The 26,605-nt window shown below is 45.0% G+C and overlaps 1 protein-coding gene across 1 annotated transcript; it reads right to left on the bottom strand.

Annotated features, from left to right (window-relative positions):
* Nucleotides 1-53: 53 nt before the first annotated feature.
* LOC130204929 (huntingtin-interacting protein 1-related protein-like) lies at nucleotides 54-24,533 on the bottom strand. Its single transcript, XM_056431938.1, has 33 exons — nucleotides 24,453-24,533; nucleotides 24,131-24,195; nucleotides 23,272-23,413; nucleotides 23,135-23,191; nucleotides 22,411-22,491; nucleotides 22,252-22,328; nucleotides 22,124-22,185; nucleotides 21,390-21,530; nucleotides 20,864-20,921; nucleotides 20,652-20,727; nucleotides 20,085-20,180; nucleotides 19,243-19,362; nucleotides 18,985-19,165; nucleotides 15,672-15,760; nucleotides 14,756-14,860; nucleotides 14,164-14,265; nucleotides 13,386-13,571; nucleotides 13,184-13,294; nucleotides 12,910-13,104; nucleotides 10,413-10,560; nucleotides 10,148-10,267; nucleotides 3,914-4,050; nucleotides 3,725-3,835; nucleotides 3,288-3,346; nucleotides 2,825-2,855; nucleotides 2,665-2,727; nucleotides 2,317-2,417; nucleotides 2,142-2,247; nucleotides 1,763-1,886; nucleotides 1,630-1,691; nucleotides 1,062-1,506; nucleotides 350-1,023; nucleotides 54-248 (listed from the first exon to the last, which is right to left on the bottom strand). Exons 1-33 carry the CDS (start codon nucleotides 24,531-24,533, stop codon nucleotides 213-215), a joined length of 4,242 nt encoding a protein of 1,413 aa, XP_056287913.1. The 3' UTR covers nucleotides 54-212.
* Between the last annotated feature and the right edge of the window lie 2,072 nt (nucleotides 24,534-26,605).

The raw sequence follows: 26,605 nt of genomic DNA, 5'->3' as shown, positions 1-26,605 counted from the left end.
GAGCATATATTTAAAACCTCAAAGCAGAAATCTGAGGAACCAAACCGCCTCAGATCATTTAATGGTTTTTAATAACAGTAATCAGTCACATGATATATTGTATGATAACAAAAATAGACTATCAATTTGCACATTTAGCTAAAAATGTGTAATTTTAAGCTCCTAATGAGTGATTCAAAGTTATATAAGTATATTTGAAAGTGCTTTTGGCTTCAAGATTCCCCGGTTCCAGCTTCACCTCGTTTGAACTGCAATAAAAGAAAAAGAAGAAGAAGAAGAAAACATTAATCCTCAAGAGACACCAGGTTCTTCTACGTTAGAGTCGAGGTGTTTAGGTTTCAGCCCTCACCGCGTTCTTCAGCAAGTTCCCAGATTTGGTAAAGATGTTGGTCCTCCTGGAGGCGGGCTTGGCGGCGGGCTCGGCGGTGGGCTCGGCAGTGGGCGACGCCGGCGTTTTCAGCAGAGATGGAGAATTAGGCCGGGAGAGGCTGGGGGAGTAGGTCTGGGGTGTTAGGTGAGTCTGGGTCGGGGTGCAAGTGATTGTTGGGGTGTAGGCTTGAATCGGGGGGAAGGTCTGGGTCGGGGTGACGGTCTGGGGGAAGGTCTGGGTCGGGGTGACGGTCTGAGGGAATGTCTGGGTCGGGGGGAAGGTCTGGGGGAAGGTCTGGGTCTGGGGTAAGGTCTGGGTCGGGGGGAAGGTCTGGGTCGGGGTGACAGTCCGGGGGAAGGTCTGGGTCGGGGTGACGGTCTGGGGGAACGTCTGGGTCGGGGTGACGGTCTGAGGGAATGTCTGGGTCGGGGGGAAGGTCTGGGGGAAGGTCTGGGTCGGGGTGACGGTCCGGGGGAAGGTCTGGGTCTGGGGGAATGTCTGGGTCGGGGTGACGGTCTGAGGGAATGTCTGGGTCGGGGGGAAGGTCTCGATCGGGGGGAAGGTCTGGGTCGGGGGGAAGGTCTGGGTCGGGGGGAAGGTCTGGATCGGGGTGACGGTCTGGGTCGGGGTGACGGTCTGGGTCTGGGGAAGGTCTGGGTGGGGAGGTCTGGGTCGGGTGACGGTCTGGGGAAGGTCTGGGTCGGGGTGGAGGTCTGGGTCGGGGTGACGGTCTGGGGGAAGGTCTGGGTCGGGGTGACGGTCTGGGGGAAGGTCTGGGTCGGGGGGGAGGTCTGGGTCGGGGTGACGGTCTGGGGGAAGGTCTGGGTCTGGGGGAAGGTCTGGGTCGGGGTGACGGTCTGGGTCGGGGCAAAGGGATTGGTGGACGGATAGCTCTGGGTGTTCAGGTGCGGCTCTGTCTGTGAGGAGGACTGAGGCTCCGGCGCGGAGTCCAGCAGGTTGGGCGGCGGCGGCGGGGGGAAGTCGTAGTCGTCGGCGTCCCCGGCGGCGGCAGCGTTCCCGGCGGCCATGTTGGCGTTCCCGTCCCTGGCGGCGTCCAGCTCGTAGTGCCTCTTCCTCAGCTCCCCCAGGCGGACCCGCTCCTGGTCCAGCTGGCTCTCCAGCTGCAGCACCTTCACCTGAGAGACCCAGAGGCCACGCAGTCGTCAGGAGTCGTTCAGACCCTTAAAGGGACAGTACTCCACCGCTGGTTAGAAACTCTCAAAACCACGGGAGAAACGTCGGGGACTCGAACGCCTCACCTGAGCTTCCATCTCCTCCGTTTTCAGCTTGATCAGCGACATGCCGGAGAAGTCCATCGCACCTGAGAGAGGTCACGGGGTCAACGCTGGCGGGACAGTAGGGCGTCACCCCCCCCACCCCCCACCCCCCCACCTTGGTCGGAGATCTGCAGCTGCCCGTGTTTGGTGGAGGTGACGACCAGCGCCGCCATGTCGTTCACGTGCCGCGACGCCTGCTTCAGCGTCTGAAGCTTCTTGTTGCCGCGGTCGGCCTTCACCTGAAAGAGTTCAGAGCGCCACGAAGATCGGACCAGTTAGACCAGATCGGACCAGTTAGACCAGATCGGACCAGTTAGACCAGATCGGACCAGTTAGACCAGTTAGACCAGATCGGACCAGTTTAATACCAGATCGGACTAGTTAGACCAGATCGGACCAGTTAGACCAGATCGGACCAGTTTAAGTTTAACACAAAAGCCCAGCAGGTGCATTCAGGTGCACTCAGGGCTCCACACAGCAGCAGCGTGTCGTACCTTGGAGGCGGCGACCAGGTGAGCCGTGCTCGCCGCGATCTCGTGAGAACACGCGATGAGCTCCTCGTACGCTCCGTCCGCGCCCACCACGCGGTCGGCCGAGTCCCTGGGCGACACAGAGGGGGGGTGAGGGGGGGTCCATGTTCAACGACAGCACTCGCGTTGCGGGACTCACAGCAGCTGCGTGGCGCCCCAGCCGACGGCCTTGGAGGCGGAGATCAGGCCTTCGGTCCAGCGAGAGTTTTTGGCGTAGAAGTCGGTGACGGACGCCGCTCCCTGGAGAGAGAACCACGGGTCAGTGAACGCACCGCGGAGACTTTGACCTCCTGACGGGGAGCCGGACCGTGAGCTCCGATTGGTCGGCTTGTTTCTGTGTTTTTAGAATACGATATATATAATATTCTAAATCCAGAGCTCACTGATGATCACCTTCACTTTGCATCGCCACAATCAAATCATTAGGTTCACGTCGAACTTCTTTCCTTGAAAGCAACTCAAAGGTTCCTGAAGATGTCAAACTCACCCGGCCGCCCTCCACGATGTCCTTCTGCAGGTCGGTGGACGCCGTCACCAGCATGTGAACGGCCTGGAGGAGGAGGAGGAGGAAGAGGAAGAGGAGGAGTTTAAACAAATGAAGACAAATGAATTTAAACCACCACAGAAGAAGAAGCCGATGTTCTGACCTTCATGAGGTCTGAACAGGATCCCAGGATGCTGAGAGGAGGAACACACACACACACACACACACACAGACACACACAGACACACACACACAGAGACACACACACAGACACACACACACACACACACACACACACACACACACACACACAGACACACACAGACACACACACACACACACACACACACACACACACACACACACACACACACACACAGACACACACACACAGACACACACACACACACACACACACACACACAGACACACACACACACACACAGACACACACACAGACACACACACACAGAGACACACACAGACACACACAGACACACACACACACACACAGATTCACACACACACACACACACACACACACACACACACACACACACACACACACACACACACAGGTCAGGTGTGTGGCGCTGCAGTCCTCTCCTCTGGAGCAGCTCTCTCACCTCTGGTTGACCTCCAGCTGGACGCCAGACGCTTCTCTCCTCGTCTGGTTCAGGATCTCCTGAGGACAGAGAGGGGAGTGTGTGTGTGTGTGAGTGTGTGTGTGTGTGTGTGTGTGTGTGTGTGTGAGTGTGTGTGTGTGTGTGTGTGTGTGTGTGTGTGTGTGTGTGTGTGTGTGTCTCTGTGTGTGTGTGAGTGTGTGTCTATCTGTGTGTGTCAGTGTGTGTGTGTCTGTGTGTCTCTGTGTGTGTGTGTGTGTCTGTGTGTCTCTGTGTGTGTGTGTGTGTGTGTCTATGTGTGTGTGTGTGTGTCTGTGTGTGTGTGAGTGTGTGTCTATCTGTGTGTGTCAGTGTGTGTCTGTGTGTGTGTGTGTGTGTGTGTGTCTATCTGTGTGTGTCAGTGTGTGTCTGTGTGTGTGTGTGTGTGTGTGTGTCCTCACGTCCATCCTGAGCACCGCCTCTTCGATGGCCGTTGCCGTGGCGATCATCTCCTGGTCCACCATGGCTCCCAGCTCCTCTTTGAGGACGTCCCGTCCTTTGGGACGCAGGTCCTGAGGAACACAGCGTTTATGTACTTATATATGTATTTATATATACACACATGTACTTTGTGGTACTGCGAGGCTCACCTGTGCCAGGGCGAGGATCCGCTGCACGCTGCGGCGCACAGCGGAGGGATCTGCCCTCGGTAACGAGGCCTGCAGCTTCAGGTCCTTCAGGTACTGGAGGCAGAGATCAGCACAGAGACGGCAGCCGTCGGCCAGGCCTGGAGGACCGTGACACGGGTACAAGTACAGGTACATGTGTACAAGTACATGTGGACAAGTACAGGTACATGTGTACAAGTACATGTGTACAAGTACATGTACAAGTACAGGTACATGTGTACAGGTACATGTGGACAAGTACAGGTACATGTGTACAAGTACATGTGGACAAGTACAGGTACATGTGTACAAGTACATGTGGACAAGTACAGGTACATGTGTACAAGTACATGTGTACAAGTACAGGTACATGTGTACAAGTACATGTGTACAAGTACATGTGGACAAGTACAGGTACATGTGTACAAGTACAGGTACATGTGTACAAGTACAGGTACATGTGTACAAGTACAGGTACATGTGTACAAGTACATGTGGACAAGTACAAGTACATGTGTACAAGTACAGGTACATGTGTACAAGTACATGTGGACAAGTACAGGTACATGTGTACAAGTACATGTGTACAAGTACAGGTACATGTGTACAAGTACATGTGTACAAGTACATGTGTACAAGTACAGGTACATGTGTACAAGTACATGTGTACAAGTACAGGTACATGTGTACAAGTACATGTGGACAAGTACAGGTACATGTGTACAAGTACATGTGTACAAGTACAGGTACATGTGTACAAGTACAGGTACATGTGTACAAGTACATGTGGACAAGTACAGGTACATGTGTACAAGTACAGGTACATGTGTACAAGTACATGTGACAAGTACAGGTACATGTGTACAAGTACAGGTACATGTGTACAGGTACATGTACATGTGTACAGGTACATGTACATGTGTACAGGTACATGTGTACAAGTACAGGTACATGTGTACAAGTACATGTGGACAAGTACAGGTACATGTGTACAAGTACATGTGGACAAGTACAGGTACATGTGTACAGGTACACGTGTACAGGTACATGTGAACAGGTACATGTGAACAGGTACATGTGTACAGGTACATGTGGACAAGTACAGGTACATGTGTACAAGTACAGGTACATGTGGACAAGTACAGGTACATGTGTACAAGTACATGTGGACAAGTACAGGTACATGTGTACAAGTACATGTGTACAAGTACAGGTACATGTGTACAGGTACATGTACATGTGTACAGGTACATGTGTACAAGTACAGGTACATGTACAAGTACATGTGGACAAGTACAGGTACATGTGTACAAGTATGTACATGTACATGTGTACAGGTACATGTACATGTGGTATGTACAAGTACAGGTACATGTGTACAAGTACAGGTACATGTGTACAAGTACATGTGTACAAGTACCTGTACATGTGTACTTGTACATGTGTACTTGTACATGTGAACATGTGCATGTGTACATGTACGTGTACATGTACATGTGCATGGTCGTGTACATGTACGCAGGTGTGTACAAGTACAGGTGGTACAAGTACGGAGTGGGACAAGTACCGTGTGGACAAGTACACAGGCCGTACGAGGTGAGAACTGAGTCAATCGCTGGAGTACAAGTACATGGTGGTACAAGTACACAGGTAGTACAAGGGCACATGAGGTGGTACAAGTACGCAGTGGGACAAGTACAGGAGTGGACAAGTACACACAGGTAGTACAAGTACATGCAGGTAGTACAAGTACACAGGTGGACAAGTACACGAGGTGGGACAAGTACACAGGTGGGACAAGTACACAGGTGGGACAAGTACACAGGTAGGACAAGTACACAGGTGGACAAGTACACGCAGGTAGGACAAGTACACGCAGGTAGGACAAGTACACGCAGGTAGGACAAGTACACGCAGGTAGGACAAGTACACGCAGGTAGGACAAGTACACAGGTAGTACAAGTACACGCAGGTAGGACAAGTACACGCAGGTAGGACAAGTACACAGGTAGTACAAGTACACGCAGGTAGGACAAGTACACGCAGGTAGTACAAGTACACGCAGGTAGGACAAGTACACGCAGGTAGTACAAGTACACGCAGGTAGGACAAGTACACGCAGGTAGGACAAGTACACGCAGGTAGGACAAGTACACGCAGGTAGGACAAGTACACGCAGGTAGTACAAGTACACGCAGGTAGGACAAGTACACGCAGGTAGTACAAGTACACGCAGGTAGGACAAGTACACAGGTAGTACAAGTACACAGGTGGACAAGTACACAGGTGGGACAAGTACACACAGGTGGTACAAGCACACAGGTGGGACAAGCACAGGTGGTACAAGCACACAGGTAGGACAAGTACAGGTAGTACAAGTACACGCAGGTAGGACAAGTACACGCAGGTAGGACAAGTACACACAGGTAGGACAAGTACACACAGGTAGTACAAGTACACACAGGTAGGACAAGTACACGCAGGTAGGACAAGTACACGCAGGTAGTACAAGTACACACAGGTAGGACAAGTACACACAGGTAGGACAAGTACACAGGTGAACAAGTACACGCAGGTAGTACAAGTACACACAGGTAGGACAAGTACACGCAGGTAGGACAAGTACACGCAGGTAGTACAAGTACACGCAGGTAGGACAAGTACACGCAGGTAGGACAAGTACACGCAGGTAGGACAAGTACACACAGGTAGTACAAGTACACGCAGGTAGTACAAGTACAGGTGGGACAAGTACCAGGCAGGACAAGTACACAGGTGGGACAAGTACACACAGGTGGGACAAGTACACAGGTAGGACAAGTACACGCAGGTAGGACAAGTACACGCAGGTAGGACAAGTACACGCAGGTAGTACAAGTACACACAGGTAGGACAAGTACACAGGTAGTACAAGTACACACAGGTAGGACAAGTACACAGGTAGTACAAGTACACACAGGTAGGACAAGTACACGCAGGTAGGACAAGTACACACAGGTAGTACAAGTACACACAGGTAGGACAAGTACACGCAGGTAGTACAAGTACACAGGTAGGACAAGTACACACAGGTAGTACAAGTACACACAGGTGGTACAAGTACACACAGGTGGTACAAGTACACAGGTGGGACAAGTACACACAGGTGGTACAAGTACACAGGTAGTACACGCAGGTAGGACAAGTACACGCAGGTAGTACAAGTACACACAGGTAGGACAAGTACACACAGGTAGTACAAGTACACACAGGTAGTACAAGCACACACAGGTGGTACAAGTACACAGGTAGTACAAGTAAATACAGGTAGTACAAGTACACACAGGTAGTACAAGTACACAGGTAGTACAAGTACACAGGTAGTACAAGTACACACAGGTAGGACAAGTACACAGGTAGTACAAGTACACAGGTAGTACAAGTACACACAGGTAGGACAAGTACACAGGTAGTACAAGTACACGCAGGTAGTACAAGTACACAGGTGGGACAAGTACACACAGGTAGTACAAGCACACAGGTGGTACAAGTACACATGGTGGTACAGGTAGTACACACAGGTAGGATAAGTACACAGGTAGTACAAGTACACAGGTAGTACAAGTACACGCAGGTAGTACAAGTACACAGGTAGTACAAGTACACAGGTAGTACAAGTACACGCAGGTAGTACAAGTACACACAGGTAGTACAAGTACACAGGTAGTACAAGTACACAGGTAGTACAAGTGCAAGTACTGCAGGTACAAGTACACAGGTGGTACAAGCACACAGGTGGTACAAGTACACAGGTGGTACAAGTACAAGTACACACAGGTGGGACAAGTACACACAGTAGGTACAAGTACACAGGTGGTACAAGTACACAGGTGGTACAAGCACACAGGTAGTACAAGTACACAGGGTGGGACAAGCACAGGTGGTACAAGCACACAGGTGGTACAAGTACACACAGGTGGTACAAGTACACACAGTGGTACAAGTACAAGCACAGGTGGGACAAGTACATGCAGGTAGGTACAAGAGTACAAGCAGGTAGTACAAGTACACAGGTAGTACAAGTACACACAGGTAGTACAAGTACACACAGGTAGTACAAGTACACAGGTAGTACAAGTACACACAGGTAGTACAAGTACACGCAGGTAGGACAAGTACACGCAGGTAGTACAAGTACACGCAGGTAGGACAAGTACACACAGGTAGGACAAGTACACGCAGGTAGTACAAGTACACGCAGGTAGTACAAGTACACACAGGTAGTACAAGTACACGCAGGTAGTACAAGTACACACAGGTAGTACAAGTACACAGGTAGTACAAGTACACACAGGTAGTACAAGTACACGCAGGTAGTACAAGTACACAGGTAGTACAAGTACACACAGGTAGTACAAGTACACAGGTAGTACAAGTACACAGGTAGTACACAGGTACAAGCACAGGTGTACAAGTACACACAGGTGGTACAAGTACACAGGTAGTACAAGTACACAGGTAGTACAAGTACACACAGGTAGGACAAGTACACAGGTAGTACAAGTACACGCAGGTAGTACAAGTACACAGGTAGTACAAGTACACACAGGTAGGACAAGTACACAGGTAGTACAAGTACACAGGTAGTACAAGTACCAGGTGGTACAAGTACACAGGTGGTACAAGTACACACAGGTAGTACAAGTACACAGGTGTGTACAAGTACACAGGTGTACAAGTACAGGTGTGTACAAGTACACACAGGTGTGTACAAGTACTGGGTGTGTACTGTGTACTGGGTGTGTACTGGGTGTGTACACTGGTGTACTAGGTGTGTACTGGTGTGTACTGTACTGGGTGTGTACTGGGTGTGTACTGGGTGTACTGTGTACCAGGTGTGTACTGGGTGTGTACTGGGTGTGTACTGGGTGTGTACTGGGTGTGTACTGGTGTGTACTGGTGTGTACTGGGTGTGTACTGGGTGTGTACTGGGTGTGTACTGGTGTGTACTGTGTGTACTGGTGTGTACTAGGTGTGTACTGGGTGTGTACTGGGTGTGTACTGGGTGTGTACTGGGTGTGTACTGGGTGTGTACTGGGTGTGTACTGGGTGTGTACTGGGTGTACTGGTGTGTGTACTGGTGTACTGGTGTGTACTGGGTGTGTACTGGGTGTGTACTGGGTGTAGTACTGGGTGTGTACTGGTTGTGTACTGGGTGTGTACTGGTTGTGTACTGGTTGTGTACTGGGTGTGTACTGGGTGTGTACTGGGTGTGTACTGGTTGTGTACTGGGTGTGTACTGGGTGTGTACTGGTTGTGTACTGGGTGTGTACTGGTTGTGTACTGGTTGTGTACTGGTTGTGTACTGGTGTGTACTGGGTGTGTACTGGGTGTGTACTGGGTGTGTACTGGTGTGTACTGGGTGTGTACTGGTTGTGTACTGGGTGTGTACTGGGTGTGTACTGGGTGTGTACTGGGTGTGTACTGGGTGTGTACTGGGTGTGTACTGGGTGTGTACTGGGTGTGTACTGGGTGTGTACTGGGTGTGTACTAGGTGTGTACTGGGTGTGTACTGGGTGTGTACTGGTGTGTACTGGGTGTGTACTGGTTGTGTACTAGGTGTGTACTGGGTGTGTACTGCTGTGTGTACTGGGTGTGTACTAGGTGTGTACTAGGTGTGTACTGGTTGTGTACTAGGTGTGTACTGGGTGTGTACTGGGTGTGTACTGGGTGTGTACTAGGTGTGTACTGGGTGTGTACTGGGTGTGTACTAGGTGTGTACTGGGTGTGTACTGGTTGTGTACTGGGTGTGTACTGGGTGTGTACTAGGTGTGTACTGGGTGTGTACTGGTGTGTACTGGTGTGTACTGGGTGTGTACTGGTGTGTACTAGGTGTGTACTGGTGTGTACTGTGTGTACTGGTGTGTACTGGTTGTGTACTGGGTGTGTACTGGGTGTGTACTGGGTGTGTACTGGGTGTGTACTAGGTGTGTACTGGTTGTGTACTGGGTGTGTACTGGGTGTGTACTAGGTGTGTACTAGGTGTGTACTGGGTGTGTACTGGGTGTGTACTGGGTGTGTACTAGGTGTGTACTGGGTGTGTACTGGTTGTGTACTAGGTGTGTACTGGGTGTGTACTGGGTGTGTACTGGGTGTGTACTGGGTGTGTACTAGGTGTGTACTGGGTGTGTACTGGTTGTGTACTAGGTGTGTACTGGTTGTGTACTGGGTGTGTACTGGGTGTGTACTGGGTGTAGTACCGCTCCTCACCATCGGGGCGCTGTAGGTACGCTCGGTGGTTCTGCTGCATTTTGTCGATGGAGATCAAAGTGACTTCAGCTCGATTCACCAAATAATCTGAAGAAATATAAAAAGTATTTACTCTGCTTACATGCGTGTGCGTTGCATTGCGTGTGCGTTGCGTGTGCGTTGCATTGCGTGTGCGTTGCGTGTGCGTTGCGTGTGCATTGCGTGTGCGTTGCGTGTGCGTTGCGTGTGGTACCCGGCGAGCTGCTGCAGCCCAGGTGCACGGGGTCGTCCAGCGTTGCCACGGCGTCCAGCACGATGCCCTCCGCCTCGACCACGGAGCACTGCAGCAGAGAGAAAGGCTCCGCCTCCACCCGCCGGGAGAGATGGTCCCCACGGGATGCCTGGGACAAGCACACACACACACACATTCACCACAGCTTCACTGTGCGGGTCGTAAGGTGTGTGTGTGTGTGTGTGTGTGTACCTGTAGCTGCAGCTGTGTGTATATATGTGTGTGTGTACCTGTGTGTATGTGTATGTGTGTACCTGTAGCTGCAGCTGTGTGTGTATATATGTGTGTGTGTGTGTACCTGTGTGTATGTGTATGTGTGTGTACCTGTAGCTGCAGTTGTGTGTATATATGTGTGTGTGTGTACCTGTGTGTGTGTGTATGTGTGTGTACCTGTAGCTGCAGCTGTGTGTATATATATGTGTGTGTGTACCTGTGTGTGTATGTGTGTGTGTACCTGTAGCTGCAGCTGTGTGTATATATGTGTGTGTGTGTACCTGTGTGTGTATGTGTGTGTGTACCTGTAGCTGTGTGTATATATATGTGTGTGTGTGTACCTGTGTGTGTATGTGTGTGTGTACCTGTAGCTGCAGCTGTGTGTATATATGTGTGTGTGTGTACCTGTAGCTGCAGCTGTGTGTATATATGTATGTGTGTGTACCTGTAGCTGCAGCTGTGTGTATATATGTGTGTGTGTGTGTGTGTGTACCTGTAGCTGCAGCTGTGTGTATATATATGTGTGTGTGTGTACCTGTGTGTGTACCTGTAGCTGCAGCTGTGTGTATATATGTGTGTGTGTGTACCTGTAGCTGCAGCTGTGTGTATATATGTATGTGTGTGTACCTGTAGCTGCAGCTGTGTGTATATATATGTGTGTGTGTGTACCTGTGTGTGTACCTGTAGCTGCAGCTGTGTGTATATATGTGTGTGTGTGTACCTGTGTGTGTATGTGTGTGTGTACCTGTAGCTGCAGCTGTGTGTATATATGTGTGTGTGTGTACCTGTGTGTGTATGTGTGTGTGTACCTGTAGCTGCAGCTGTGTGTGTATATATGTGTGTGTACCTGTGTGTGTATGTGTGTGTGTACCTGTAGCTGCAGCTGTGTGTATATATGTGTGTGTGTACCTGTGTGTGTATGTGTGTGTGTACCTGTAGCTGCAGCTGTGTGTGTATATATATGTGTGTGTGTACCTGTGTGTGTATACATGTAGCTGCAGCTGTGTGTACCTGTGTGTGTGTATGTGTGTGTGTACCTGTAGCTGCAGCTGTGTGTATATATGTGTGTGTGTGTGTGTGTGTACCTGTGTGTATGTGTATGTGTGTGTGTATGTGTGTGTACCTGTAGCTGCAGCTGTGTGTATATATATATGTGTGTGTACCTGTAGCTGTGTGTGTATATATGTGTGTGTGTACCTGTAGCTGCAGCTGTGTGTATATATGTGTGTGTATATGTGTGTGTACCTGTAGCTGTGTGTATATATATATATATGTGTGTGTGTGTGTGTACCTGTGTGTGTATGTGTATGTGTGTGTGTGTGTACCTGTAGCTGCAGCTGTGTGTGTACATGTGTGTATGTGTGTGTGTGTGTGTGTACCTGTAGCTGCAGCTGTGTGTATATATATGTGTGTGTGTATATGTGTGTGTGTACCTGTAGCTGCAGCTGTGTGTGTACATGTGTGTGTGTGTGTACATGTGTGTGTATGTGTGTACCTGTAGCTGCAGCTGTGTGTATATATGTATGTGTGTGTGTGTGTACCTGTAGCTGTGTGTGTACATGTGTGTGTGTATGTGTGTGTGTGTACCTGTAGCTGCAGCTGTGTGTATATGTGTGTGTGTGTGTGTGTGTGTATGTGTGTGTGTGTGTGTGTACCTGTAGCTGCAGCTGTGCATATATGTGTGTGTGTACCTGTAGCTGAAGCTGTGTGTGTACATGTGTGTGTGTGTGTGTGTACCTGTAGCTGCAGCTGTGTGTATATATGTGTGTGTGTGTGTGTATATGTGTGTGTGTGTGTGTACCTGTAGCTGCAGCTGTGTGTATATATGTGTGTGTGTGTGTGTACCTGTAGCTGCAGCTGTGTGTATTTATGTGTGTGTGTGTGTGTGTGTACCTGTAGCTGCAGCTGTGTGTATATATGTGTGTGTGTGTGTGTGTGTGTGTACCTGTAGCTGCAGCTGTGTGTATATATATGTGTGTGTACCTGTAGCTGCAGCTGTGTGTGTACATGTGTGTGTATGTGTGTGTGTGTGTACCTGTAGCTGCGTGTATATATGTGTGTGTGTGTGTGTGTGTACCTGTAGCTGTGTGTGTGTGTGTGTGTGTACCTGTAGCTGTGTGTGTGTGTGTGTTTGTGTGTACCTGTAGCTGCGTGTATATATGTGTGTGTGTGTGTGTGTGTGTGTGTACCTGTAGCTGTGTGTGTGTGTGTGTGTGTACCTGTAGCTGTGTGTGTGTGTGTGTACCTGTAGCTGCAGCTGTGTGTGGAGGCCCTCCAGCTCCTGGCTCCTCCTCTCTCTCTCCTGCTCCAGGTTGCTCTGGTGGAGCTGCGCTTGCTGCCTGAGGGCGTTAAGCTCCGCCTCCTGGTCCCTGGCGGCGTGCAGCAGCCCCTCCCTCTCCGCCTGCAGCCCCGCCACCGAGCTGCTCAGCTGGGTGCCGCTCTGAGGACCACACACACACACAAGTTAATGGAAGCTCCTCCCCCTCTGGTATCAAAAGGTCCCTCTAACCGCCTCCCACCATTTCGTGGCTGTGCAGGGCGCCGTTTGCCCGCTGTAGCTCCGCCCCCAAGGCGTCCAGCTCACGCCTCAGACGGTCGATCTCCAACTTCTGCTCCGCGCTGACGGACATCTTTTCAGGGAGGACACACACAGAAGCAAGATGTAATGGCCTCCAGGCGGGGTGACATTCCTAGAGGTCACGGGGTCACGAGGTCGCGTACCTGCTGCCGCAGCTGGGCCCTCAGGGCCTCCAGCTCCCGGAGCAGCCGGTCCCTCTCCAGGTCCAGGGAGCCCTGGTTCTGCCGGGCCTGCAGCCGCAGCGCCGTCAGCTCGGCCTCGCGCTGCACGGCCGCGCGCTGCAGCGCGTCGCGCTCCGCCTGCAGCGCCGCCAGCACGCCGCTCGCCTCCTAGAGGACAGCAGCGGGTACTACACCTCATCTCCAAGAGATTTGCGACACAGAAGTTGTCGTTTGGTTGGATGTAAGTTCACCAAAGGTAATTAAACCCAAATAATTATTTTTAATAATAATTATAAAAATTAACAAAAGTAAAATATATATAATAATAGAAAAAGTTATAGAAACATAATTAATAAAAAACATATATAAATATAAGTTACATTTAATGTATACATTATAAATGATCAATTAAAACATTTAAATTATAAATTATTAAATTACAAATTAAAAGAAGATAACAGAAGAGCAGCTTTGAAATTATTAATATATTTATATTCATTCCTGTTTTTTTAGATTTAAAAAATAAAATGTATTTAAAATATTATTTTGTATAATAATAATAATACGAAATAAATGAATATAATAATAGAAAAGTTATAGAAAAAATAAATATATATTTAAAATATTTATTTTTATATTTTCTTTTCAATATGTGTCCCAACAGACAAGTCAGTAAATACCACCCCAAAAAAGGAAAGTGTGTATTAACTGTGTATAAAAGTAAAAGTCTGTAAAAGTCTTGTTGTTGTTGTGGCCTCACCATCACTTTGTTGTCCAGAGAGCTGCGCAGGTGAGCCGACTCGGCTCTCTGCTCCTGCAGCTCTCTGTTCAGGCGCTGGAGCTCCTGCTGCTGCTGGTCCACCTGATCGGGAGAGGAGACCAATAATCAATAACACATCTGATCAGGAGAGGAGACCAATAATCAATAACACATCTGATCGGGCGAGGAGACAAATAATCAATAACACATCTGATCGGGCGAGGAGACAAATAATCAATAACACATCTGATCGGGCGAGGAGACAAATAATCAATAACACATCTGATCGGGCGAGGAGACAAATAATCAATAACACATGTGATCGGGCGATGAGATCAATAATCAATACCACATGTGATCGGGCGAGGTGATCAAGAATCAATACATGTGATGGGGCGAGGTGATCAATAATCAATACCACATGTGATCGGGCGAGGTGATCAATAATCAATACCACATGTGATCGGGCGAGGTGATCAATAATCAAGACCACATGTGATGGGGCGAGGTGATCAATAATCAATACATGTGATGGGGCGAGGTGATCAATAATCAATACATGTGATGGGGCGAGGTGATCAATAATCAATACCACGGTGCTCCTCTCCTCCAGCTGCTCCTCCAGCTGCTGTTTGATCCTCAGCCAGTCGTCTTCACCGTGTCTCGCATCAGAGAGACACTTCCCTGTTTCTGCATTCTGCACAAACAAACAACAAACAAATCAAACAAACATCAAACAAACAAACATCAAACAAACAAACACACATCAAACAAACACACATCAAACAAACAAGCGCTACAATGTAGCCGTGTTGAGATGACCACGCTTATGTTGCTGAGCGTTAGACGAGGAGATAACGCACACGTATGAAGCTGCTGCCAAGAGCCACTTAGCTTAGCATAAAGACTGGGAACGGAGGGGACAGCTAGCATGGCTCAGCTAGCATGGCTCTGTCTCACTGATCAACATGTTTTCTCTCCTTTATGAGCGTAAGTGTAACATTACAAGTGTTTTACAGAGCCAGGCTAACTGCTCCATTGGATTCCAGTCTTTGTGCTAAGCTACGCTAACCTGCTGCAGTTTCATTAAGAGTGGTATCAATCGTCTCATTTAACTCTTTAAAAAAGGTCCTTTAACAATAACATTATCATTTTAAACAGCTGTGTCATACTCTGTCATAATAATACTGCATATTAAAATTAATACAATAAGAATACTTCTTATTGTATTAATATTAATTATTTTAATCGTATTAAGCGTCTTTGAGTGTCTAGAATAGCACTTTATAAATTGTAAGTATTATTATTATTATTATTATGATGATACTCTTCTTGCATCGATATCGAAACATAATGTATCTCAATGGTTCCCACTTCTCAGCATTTGTTGTCATATATGTTTCTTATATTCCTTATTTCATATTTACTTATATACAACATATATTGTGATATATAAATCGGGATAAATAATATAAATATATAAGTGTGTTTAGAAGCTAACGGCTTACCTTCCTCATCAGATTGGCGTGGCTCGTGATCAGCTCTGCGTGGCGCTCTTTGAGTTGAGTGAAGCGAAGCTCCGCCTCCTGAGCGCGGTCTGAAGACCAAGAGTCAAATGTATTTAGAGAATTGTGTAATACATATATATATACACACACATATATATATATAAATATACACACACACACATATACAGGACTGTCTCAGAAAATTAGAATATTGTGATAAAGTTCTTTATTTTCTGTAATGCAATTTAAAAAACAAAATGTCATGCATTCTGGATTCATTACAAATCAACTGAAATATTGCAAGCCTTTTATTCTGATTTATTGCTGATTATGGCTTACAGCTTAAGAAAACTCAAATATCCTATCTCTAAATATTAGAATATCATGAAAAAGTATACTAGTAGGGTATTAAACAAATCACTTGAATTGTCTAATTAACTCGAAACACCTGCAAGGGTTTCCTGAGCCTTGACAAACACTCAGCTGTTATAAATCTTTTTTTTTACTTGGTCTGAGGAAATATTAAAATTTTATGAGATAGGATTTTAGAGTTTTCTTAAGCTGTAAGCCATAATCAGCAATATTAAAAGAATAAAAGGCTTGCAATATTTCAGTTGATTTGTAATGAATCCAGAATGCATGACATTTTTGTTTTTTTAATTGCATTACAGAAAATAAAGAACTTTATCACAATATTCTAATTTTCTGAGACAGTCCTGTATATATACACACACATATATATACACTACCGTTCAAAATTTGGGGTCACTTAGAAATGTCTTTATTCTTCAAAGTAAAGCACTGTTTTTTCAATAAAGATAACATTAATCATAAATACCCTCTATACATTGTTAATGTGGTAAATGACTCTTCTAGGTGAAATGTCTGGTTTCTAATGAAATATCTCCAGAGGTGTATAGAGGCCCATTTCCATCAACTATCACTCCAGTGTTCTAATGGTACATTGTTTTTGCTAATCGCCTTAGAAGACTAATGTCTGATTAGAAAACCCTTGTGCAATTATGTTAGCACAGCTGAAAACAGTTATGCTGGTGATATAAGCTATACAACTGGCCTTCCTTTGAGCTTGAAGTTTGAAGAACAAAATTAATACTTCAAATATTAATCATTATTTCTAACCTTGTCAATGTCTTGACTATATGTTCTATGAAATGTTCAATTCATTTATAAATAAAAGTGAGTTTTCATGGAAGACACAAAATTGTCTGGGTGACCCCAAACTTTTGAACGGTAGTGTATATATATAGATATTAGGGCTGTCAGCGTTAACGCGTTAATCTATGCGATTAATTTGGCCGTGTTAACGCACTAAAATATTTTAACGCAATTAACGCAATTTTGTTTACTTCCGGTGTTCGTTGAAGTTTTTTCACTCCTCTGAGTGTCAAACCGCGGCAGTACGGTTTAACACTGTTTCCGTTTTTAAAACAATTATTTCTCTGCGAAAATAAGGAGCAGAAATGAGTTAAACTCGTGGATGAATCAGTCGGGTTTCCTCCTGCTCCTCCTTCCTCCCGTCTCCCCCTCTGACACACAGAGGAACGGAGGGCGACGTGTCGGGGGACGCGGCGCGGAAAGAACTCGTCACACGAAACCTTCACCGTGATTGGTCAATCCGTTTGTCAACATTTTGTGAAAACAACAACCAATGAACACTCAGTAAATCACAAAGGACCTCCCACCTCACAGGTAAGGCTCATTAGCAGCCTGTCAGTCAGAGAGCAGAGAACACGGCGCGAGGACAATGTGCCTCATTGAATAGAGCTGAGATTGTTCTGGAATGTTTGATGTATAACACGTGGGTATGTGTCATATGCAAACGCCTGTCAGTCAGTTACCAAGGCCACTGGTTCTGCTGTTCAGTGTTAAAGATGACAGGACCAATGGGGTCTCAATATACTTCTTTTTTTTTACTAATCTGGATGTTTCACTGAAGAAACAATTTATCATCCACGATATTAAATACCTCGCTGGCACTTTATAGGTAGGAGCCTCTTTGAAAACACAGCTCTGTGTGAAGTTTTGTCTTTAAAAAGAAGGAAAAAAAACTTTTAATCGCGATTAATGAATTTCAAAATGTGCGATTAATTAGTTAATTTTTTTAAATCGATTGACAGCCCTAATATATATACATATATATATATATTGGGGGGCAGGTGCTCAAACCAAAAAAAAGGGCACCCAATGCCACAAAAAAAATTCTGACAGTTGAAGCATAAGCATCAATACACTGATGATGCAATACATCCTCGACCTGCATCTCCTCTGGGCAGCATCAGACCACTAGCTTACATGTTCTTTATGAATAAAGATGAATTATTATATAGCAACAACAGTAGGCCTACAAGCGTTCTGATTGGCTAATGGGTCGTCATGCCAGCCACGTATTGCCCTCCTGGTCTGATACGGATCCGTATTGCCCTCTGACGTCATTTTGAAAATAAGCGATATTGATAGACATCAACAGACATCCCTCTGACCAATACCAGAGGCCTCCTGATTTTTTGTTGTTGTCTGGCCACGCAAATCCTAGATTAGCCCCTGTTAAATAGAACGGAATAAGAATGCACTCTCTCTTCTCTTCTCTCTCTCTCCTCTCTCTCCCTCTCTCTAAACATAACTAACGTCAGTAAACAGCAGGACGAGGCTTTGAAATCACGGATTTCGTGAGTTTTTGTTTGTTTATTTTTTTAGTAAACGTCAAACCAGTTGTGACGTCATGTTTTCAGCACCGCTAATGTTGTGGTTGATTTATCACAAAACAACGTCAGGGGACGAACACGTCACGACCTGTTGGTCTGGTGCTGCGGGTCAGAGGAGAAGGAGGTGCAGCCGCTTGGTGGCGAGAGGAGACCTGCCTGGAGGAGGAGGAGGGGCGGGGGGAGGAGGGGGGGGGGCTCGTGAACTCGTGAGCGCCGCGGAGCATGTCGGGGCGAAATTCTCAAATAAATGCCCCGTCGAATATTATTTAAAACACATTTGGGGGGACTTGATGACAGAGAGAGAAACTTTTATTCTGAAATACTGATGAATGAAAAAAGTGTCTCCAGGGAAAAGGGCACTTTAGTCATCCAGGGCAAAAGGGGAGGAGCTTGAGCACCACTAGGGCTCTATCTGTGCACGTGCCTGTATATATATAATATATACACACACACATATATATACATATACATGTGTATATATACACACATATATATATATATATTATTTGATGTTCTGTCTCTTGCAGCTTTAGTGGATTTCTTTCTGTTAATAATCCGGTAGGTGTTGTGTGTTGTGTGTTGTGTCTCACGGTCCGCCCCGGCGTTGGCGTCCCTCAGGCCCCTCAGGTCCCTCAGGCCCCTCAGCGCCTCCACCTCCATCCTCATGTGCTCCATCTCCATCATGGCCGCTTGCTTGTGGCCGCGCTGCTCCTCCACCTCGGCCTCCAGGTGGTTCACCTGAGTCCTGAGCTCGGTGACGCACCTCTGGGCCTGGGGGGGGGGGAACGGGCGGTCAGCGGGCCGCCTCGGGGCCGCCGGGCATCGGGCCCCCGGTCCACCTGGCTTACCTCGGTCTTCAGGAGCCGCAGCTCCGGCCGGAGCGCCTCCAGCTCCCTCTTCAGGCTCTGGGTCTCCGTCGCCCCCTGCTGGGCCGCCGGCGCGTCGGCACACTGGCTGAGCAGGTAGTACTGATGGAAGGAATTAATAACTATATCAAAATATTACTTTTTAGAATAATAACTATAAGAATACAAAATGAATTAGTATAATAGAAATAAAATAAAAATATATATAAACATATTAAAAAATAAAATGTATTTAAAGTATTACTTTTTATAATAATAATACAAAATTAATTAATATAATAGAAAGCAAATATATATATATATATACATAAACATATAAAAAAATAAAATGTATATACAAATTTTTGAAATAATAATACAAAATAAATTATTATAAAAGAAAAAGTTGTAGAAACAAAATGATAAATAAACAAACAGATTTAAAATATTTCTTTTTATAACAATAATACAAAATCAATTAATATAATAATAGAAAAAGTTTTTAAAAATACAACATATAAACATATAAAAAATTAAAAAATACAAAATTAAAATGTCATAATAATACAAAATAAATAAATATTATAATTGAAAAAGTATAGAATATATATATATATATCTAAAAGTTGAATTTAAAAAATGTTATAATTTTTTTTTTAAGAATCGATAAAAATGATGAATGATAAATGATGAATTATAAATTACAAATTGAAAGAAGAAGATACTACTGCTCAACACACGAGCGATAGCCTTGAAACCAGAAGAACAGCTTTGAAACATTATATTAATTATAGAATGTAATCATTATATAATTATATTAGATTCATATTAATTCCTGTGTCTACCTCCGGGTGCGTCTCCACCTCCTCTTCGTTGGCCAGCAGCACCACCGGCTTCCTGTACTCGCCCAGCGCCGCGGCGCGCAGGAAGTTCGGAGGACCCTGCGTCGCCAACAAGGTAATATAAGTTAAACTTTACTCAAATACAGCACTAAGTGAAGACTTGAGCTACTTTAATACCACTTCATACCTCAGAGGTGGGATGTTTTTTACTCCACTACATGTGTTTTAAATCTTAACGATTTACAAACAGAAAACATGAAGAGCTTCGGAGTTTTATTTATTTTAAGTAATTTTTAAGCAAAATTGCAAAAACATTTCATGGTTCCAGCTTCTAAAATGTGAAGATCTGCTGATTTCTAAAAAAGATAATAAATGCTAATGTGTGAATTAATAATGTTGATGATAAAAACACATTTTGAAGGTGTCCCTTTGGGCTTTAATCGCGACGCCATTTCTCAAGACTTTTACTAAAAGTACTTTTCGTATATTTTTCTGAGTGAATTCTTTTGCTGAAGTTTGAAAGCTTTTGGACCGGAGTATTTCCTCCGGTGGGAACATGGAGGTACTCACATCGGGGAGGTCGGGGATCTGGATGATACTTTTGAAGAACTCCATTTCTCTCGCTCGGTCGAAGAACTGAGTGAGGCTGAGGAGAGGAACCCAGAGGGTCAGCAACAGAACCGACAGAACCGACAGAACCAACAACAAGCGTAAGAGTGTATCTGTGCCTCAAGACAGAACCGACGACACAGACCCGACGACACAGAACCCACGAGCTTCACCTGGTGAACAGATCACGGAACCGCTCTCGATGTCCAAGGAGAACGTCCGGAGCGAGGCCTGAGAACCAGAAGATATGTTCATCAGGATTTATCAAACATAAACACAAATAAGTAGACTAAATAATAAATTATACAATTATAATAAATAACTTGCTATTTTGCCATGCTATTTTATTTTTTATTGTATTGTTTATTTGGAAAAAAATGTTTTGCTGCTGCTTCAAGAAATTTCCGTCTGGGGATGAATAAAAAAAAACTAAAATAAATAAATAATACGTAATAAATAATAAATAATAAATAGCGCTTTTTATATAAAATATGTAGCTTTAAGTGATTTTGAAGGAAGTAAAAATATCAAATAAAACTACGATATATTCAAACAAGGGAAAATACACAATAAAAAGGCAGAAGATGCTAAAATATGTCAGAGAATAAATGACAGAATCATAGTAAACACAATAATAACAATTGATAATGACATCGTCATCAATTAAAAAGGCCAAATGAAGGAGTGGAAGCGTCTCACGGCCGTGGAGCTTGAACATGGCGAGCACGGAGAAGTGGTACAGCAGGCTGCAGTCCAGGAGCAGCGGGATCAGAGGCGTGAGGCGGCACTGGCCGGCCGCCGTGCTCGACTTGGCGCCGTTGGCGTCCAGCTGGCGCAGAACTTCACAAGAACACACGACAAAGTTCTGACTCTTTATTGTTGTCGACTGATCCGAGAACAGGGGAGTTCATTCATATGAAGCCTGACATCTAAATACGGGGATTCATCCGCCGCACAAAATAGTCCCCAACAAATGAACTATTTCCTCCAGCTGTTAGAGGACATTTCTTTTCATTGAACTAAATATTTATAAGACTTTTTTTGAAAGAGTACATCTTTAACACCATTTTGTTTGGTCTTAATAACTAAAATATAGATTTCTTTGCACACAATGGAGGACAAAGTTAGGAGTTCTGAGTTTATATTATTGTCGACTAATCCCAGAACAGGCGAGTTCATCAAAGCCCGACTTCTGTTCTTCCTCCGAGTCATTACAACACATTGATCTGGATTCATCCGCCGCACAAAATAGTCCCCAACAAATGAACTATTTCCTCCAGCTAAGAGAGGAGATGATTTTTAATTGAACTTTAAATGCATAAGACATTTTTAAAGAGTATATCTTTGGTTATTAAAAACTAAAACGTAGATTTTTTTACTGCCATTTTTACGTTTTTCTATGTTCTAAAAGAAAAGCAGAGAGAGTAACTCACCCGTGTCCTGCATCTTTAGCCCGGCGTCCCAATAGTCCATCAGCTCCTGTATCATATCCAGCCTGCAACAGAAGCCACATGAAGCGTCATCATGATAAACGTTGAAGCGGCCGCGGTAGCAGACGTACATCTTGGCCACGTCGTTCCCCGTCTCCTTGTCCAGCGCCTCGTCGCCGGTCTCCAGGTTCGCCGGGATCGTCTTGTGCTGTGGATTTATTTTAACGGTCGTCATTATGTTTCTCACATATATGAAGAACCATAAAAAAATTATAATATTAATGCATTACCTTTGCATGAAATTCCATTTTGAGGCCGAGAAACTTGGCCGACAAGGCGACGATGTGTCCGTACCGATCGTGCAGGTTTCCCTGCAACGCAGTAAAGTTAAAAAGATTCAATCATAATTAATACAATCCTCACACTTTATTTAAAAGAGCTGGAAATGAAGACACTTATGTGATAAGTCTAGCATTCAATATTTCACATATTGTATGTTAATATATATATAATATACATATATATACAATATATATTATACAATTATAAATTTATATATATTATATAATATATACAATATATATAATTTACAATATATATAAATATATATTATACAATTATAAATATATATATATTATATATATTGTATATTATAATATTGTATAAAATATTATAATATATATTATAAATATTATATATATATATATATGTATCATTTTATTTAGTGCTGATTACTTAAATTAAAAAGATGAAACTACTTGTTTTCAACATTTACACCAAACTTCTCACATGGATTCAAATTTACAAAACTGGAAGAATTATTCAATATTTCACCCCCAAAAAATCTACAATTTTAGCTAAATAAATTCACTTCACATAACTTAAGTTTGCTTCCTCTCCTGACCCCTCAGGGTTATCCGGTGGCCTATCGGAGGGCCCCGACCCTCAGGTTGGACCAAACCTTCTTGTATAAACAGTGTTCCTTCTTCACAATGTTGCGCCGCTTTTCCTCACCCAGAGGACGCCCATGTCTCTGACGTTTCTGCAGTATCGGTGAGAATCTCTGACGTTCTGCGGGGTGGAACCGAGAGCAGGGGGAGGTTACACCGGGGAAGACAAAGCGGCGCGCGCGGAGAGAGAGCCCAACTCACGTTCCTGTGTCCGTCCCGCAGCACCTTGTGCAGCAGGTAGCAGAACTTCCAGCTGATGATGGCGTTGCTGGACAGCGGCAGGTTGAGGGCGTAGGACCAGAAGGTGGAGGCTCCGCCCTCCTGGTGCGTCCCCACGATGATGACGGCACAGCGGCGGTCAAGGAAGATCAAAAGAATACCGACGCACAAACTCCACTTGAACGTGTCCTCCAGAGGATGAATCCTGCCGATGTTGGTGACCCTGTGACCTTCCTCTCATGTCTTATTCACTTTCCAACGGATTGTCAAGGTCATTCCTGCAGACATGCAGGGTTCCCAGAGGATGAACCTTATTTAATGTATTCATCCTGTGACTTTACTTACCAACAACCTCCACAGGATGGATGATGCCCTGAACGTTTCTAGACGTTTGTGTCCTCCAGAGGATGAATCCTACCGATGTTGGCGACCCTGTGACCTTCCTCTCATGTCTTATTCACTTCACTTTAGACGTTCAGGGTTCCCAGAGGATGAACCTTATTTAATGTATTCATCTTGTGACTTCTAGTTGCACCTTGAGATTAAAATCGGTGGCTCAGAGATAAATATCTTGATTTAATCCAACAGATCGCCATGAAACCTCCTGCAGTCGTTCAGGGTTCCCAGAGGATGAACCTTATTTAATGTGTTCATCCTGACTCTCCTAGTTCCACTATGAGCTTCATATCTGTGGCTCAGATAAATATCTAGATTTCATTCCAACGCGATGAAAGCTCCTGCAGTCGTTCAGGGTTCCCAGAGGATGAACCCTCTGGGGACTCTGAGCTCCTCTGGTTGAGTCTGAGCCTCGCGGAGCAGAGGAGCTCCAGGAAGAAGGATACTGCGCACATGCTTCTCTTTGGGGGAAGCCTCGCCGGAGACCAGAGTCTTACTGATGCTGTGCAGCTGAAAGCAGAGAAACTCAAACTCAGAGACACACCGGAAACACCGGAAACACGAGCTGGACTCACTTCTTATCGAAACACAATATTACACGATATAAATATATAGAGAAATATTTTGTCGGTTTTGGCTTCACGTTTGTGGGTTTTCTAAAATGCTCCAAAAGTTCCCTAAACGGGCATCACGTTCCCGAAGTTAAGAAGATGACGTCACCACGGTATAAACGTTTTATACGAATAATTATGATTATCAAAACGAACCTGTTGTTTACCGAACTGCTCCTTCTCGGCAGCCAACGCTTTTTCCGTCTTGTTGTCGCTTTTGGTCTTCGTTTTGCTCATGTTGTTGTTGTTGTTGTTGTTGTTGTTGTTGCTGCTGTAAACACGCTAACTCAAAGGTCTCTGACTCCACGCAGAGGTCCAGCTCCGGGTCTCCTGGCTCTTTGCTCTCGTGCGGCTTTCAAAATAACAACAGGTGCGTCGCGCGCAAGCCCCGCCCCCCAAAATAAACCTCCTTCAGATTAAAACGTCGCGGTTTCCCCTGAACCCAAAGCGACACGGAGGCGAACCAAGCCGCTTCCCTGGCGCGTAAAAGCTCTCCAAATGCGTAAAAACGCGCATTAAAAAAAGGGGAAACTCTCCAAATGAGGGCATTTATTCACAGGCAATAAAACATAAATGACACAATAGTTTCATATATATATTGTTTTAATAAAAAAGTAGTGACTAGGTTTTTAAAAAGGTTAAAAAAACACATCCACGTTTCCTCCTGAGTCACCGGGCGGAGGCCGTGGAACCGGAAAGACGGTCCAGAGCCGCGCCGCCAACGGCCCGCAGGACCGGTTCCACGTCTGGTTCCACGTGTCACACACGTCACGCTACACCGCCGCTTGACACACACATGTACATCAGATAATATGCATAGCAGGGTATAAGAAGACACGATTAAGAGGATAAAAAGCCACACGTCCTGTATGGGTCTGACTTCCTGTCCCTGAGATCTCGGATCTTGAAGCTCTGTAGAAACACGGACGCTTCATTGAAGCTTTAACATCAAGTCACTTCCACCAACACACACAGAACTCTGGTCGCCCCTTCAGAATGCCGTCAAACCGGAAAGAGACGCCTGGGAATGAGGAAGCGCGGCGTTCCCTCTCCACAGAGGACGTTCCCGTACCTGCCGGAGCAGCGGCGCTCCGACGGGCCTCCTGTTTGGAGCGAGCCGCAGCAGCTGGTCCTCCAGCAGCTGGTCCTCCAGCAGCTGGTCCTCCAGCAGCTGGTCCTCCAGCAGCTCGTCCTCCAGCAGCTCGTCCTCCCGCCGCCTCCTTCCCCTGGAGACGCGACACGGCGGCACTCAGAGAAGGAGCCGCGGCGGTTTCTCCTGTCTTCCAGAACACATGTCGTCTGCACAGATTCAAACCAACGAGGCCGAAGAGACGAAGACGGGACGACTGTTTACAACTTTAATACGACTTATATAATATATATATATACAGGACTGTCTCAGAAAATTAGAATATTGTGATGAAGTTCTTTATTTTCTGTAATGCAATTAAAAAAACAAAAATGTCATGCATTCTGGATTCATTACAAATCAACTGAAATATTGCAAGCCTTTTATTCTGATTTATTGCTGATTATGGCTTACAGCTTAAGAAAACTCAAATATCCTATCTCTAAATATTAGAATATCATGAAAAAGTATACTAGTAGGGTATTAAACAAATCACTTGAATTGTCTAATTAACTCGAAACACCTGCAAGGGTTTCCTGAGCCTTGACAAACACTCAGCTGTTATAAATCTTTTTTTTTACTTGGTCTGAGGAAATATTAAAATGTTATGAGATAGGATTTTAGAGTTTTCTTAAGCTGTAAGCCATAATCAGCAATATTAAAAGAATAAAAGGCTTGCAATATTTCAGTTGATTTGTAATGAATCCAGAATGCATGACATTTTTGTTTTTTTAATTGCATTACAGAAAATAAAGAACTTTATCACAATATTCTAATTTTCTGAGACAGTCCTGTATACACATATCCCCCAAAAAATAAACAAGGAAATACATATATAAATACGTTTTAAAAATAAACTATATCCTAGATATACATTTTATTATATTATATTATTCTGTTTATATTTATTTATATATTTAATACAAATTTAACTCAGGATTAATTTCTAAAAAATAAACTATATACTATCCACAAACTTTATTGACTAATTATTATTTTTATATTTATTTCTATATTTAATCTAATTTGTTTATGTTTATTCTGGTATAACTTGAATATAACTTATGCAGCTTTAAAAATTGATAAATTCTGTTGGGTTTTTCGTCACAAACATTTTGTCGATTTTCTTCGCAGCATTTAGATATATATATATATTTATTTAAATTACATATTTAAAAAA

This window comes from Pseudoliparis swirei, chromosome 15 (assembly GCF_029220125.1).
Source record: "Pseudoliparis swirei isolate HS2019 ecotype Mariana Trench chromosome 15, NWPU_hadal_v1, whole genome shotgun sequence".
Taxonomy (NCBI): Eukaryota; Metazoa; Chordata; class Actinopteri; order Perciformes; family Liparidae; genus Pseudoliparis; species Pseudoliparis swirei.
Note: the sequence above shows the minus strand (reverse complement) of the source record. Positions and strands in the feature narration are given on the sequence as shown.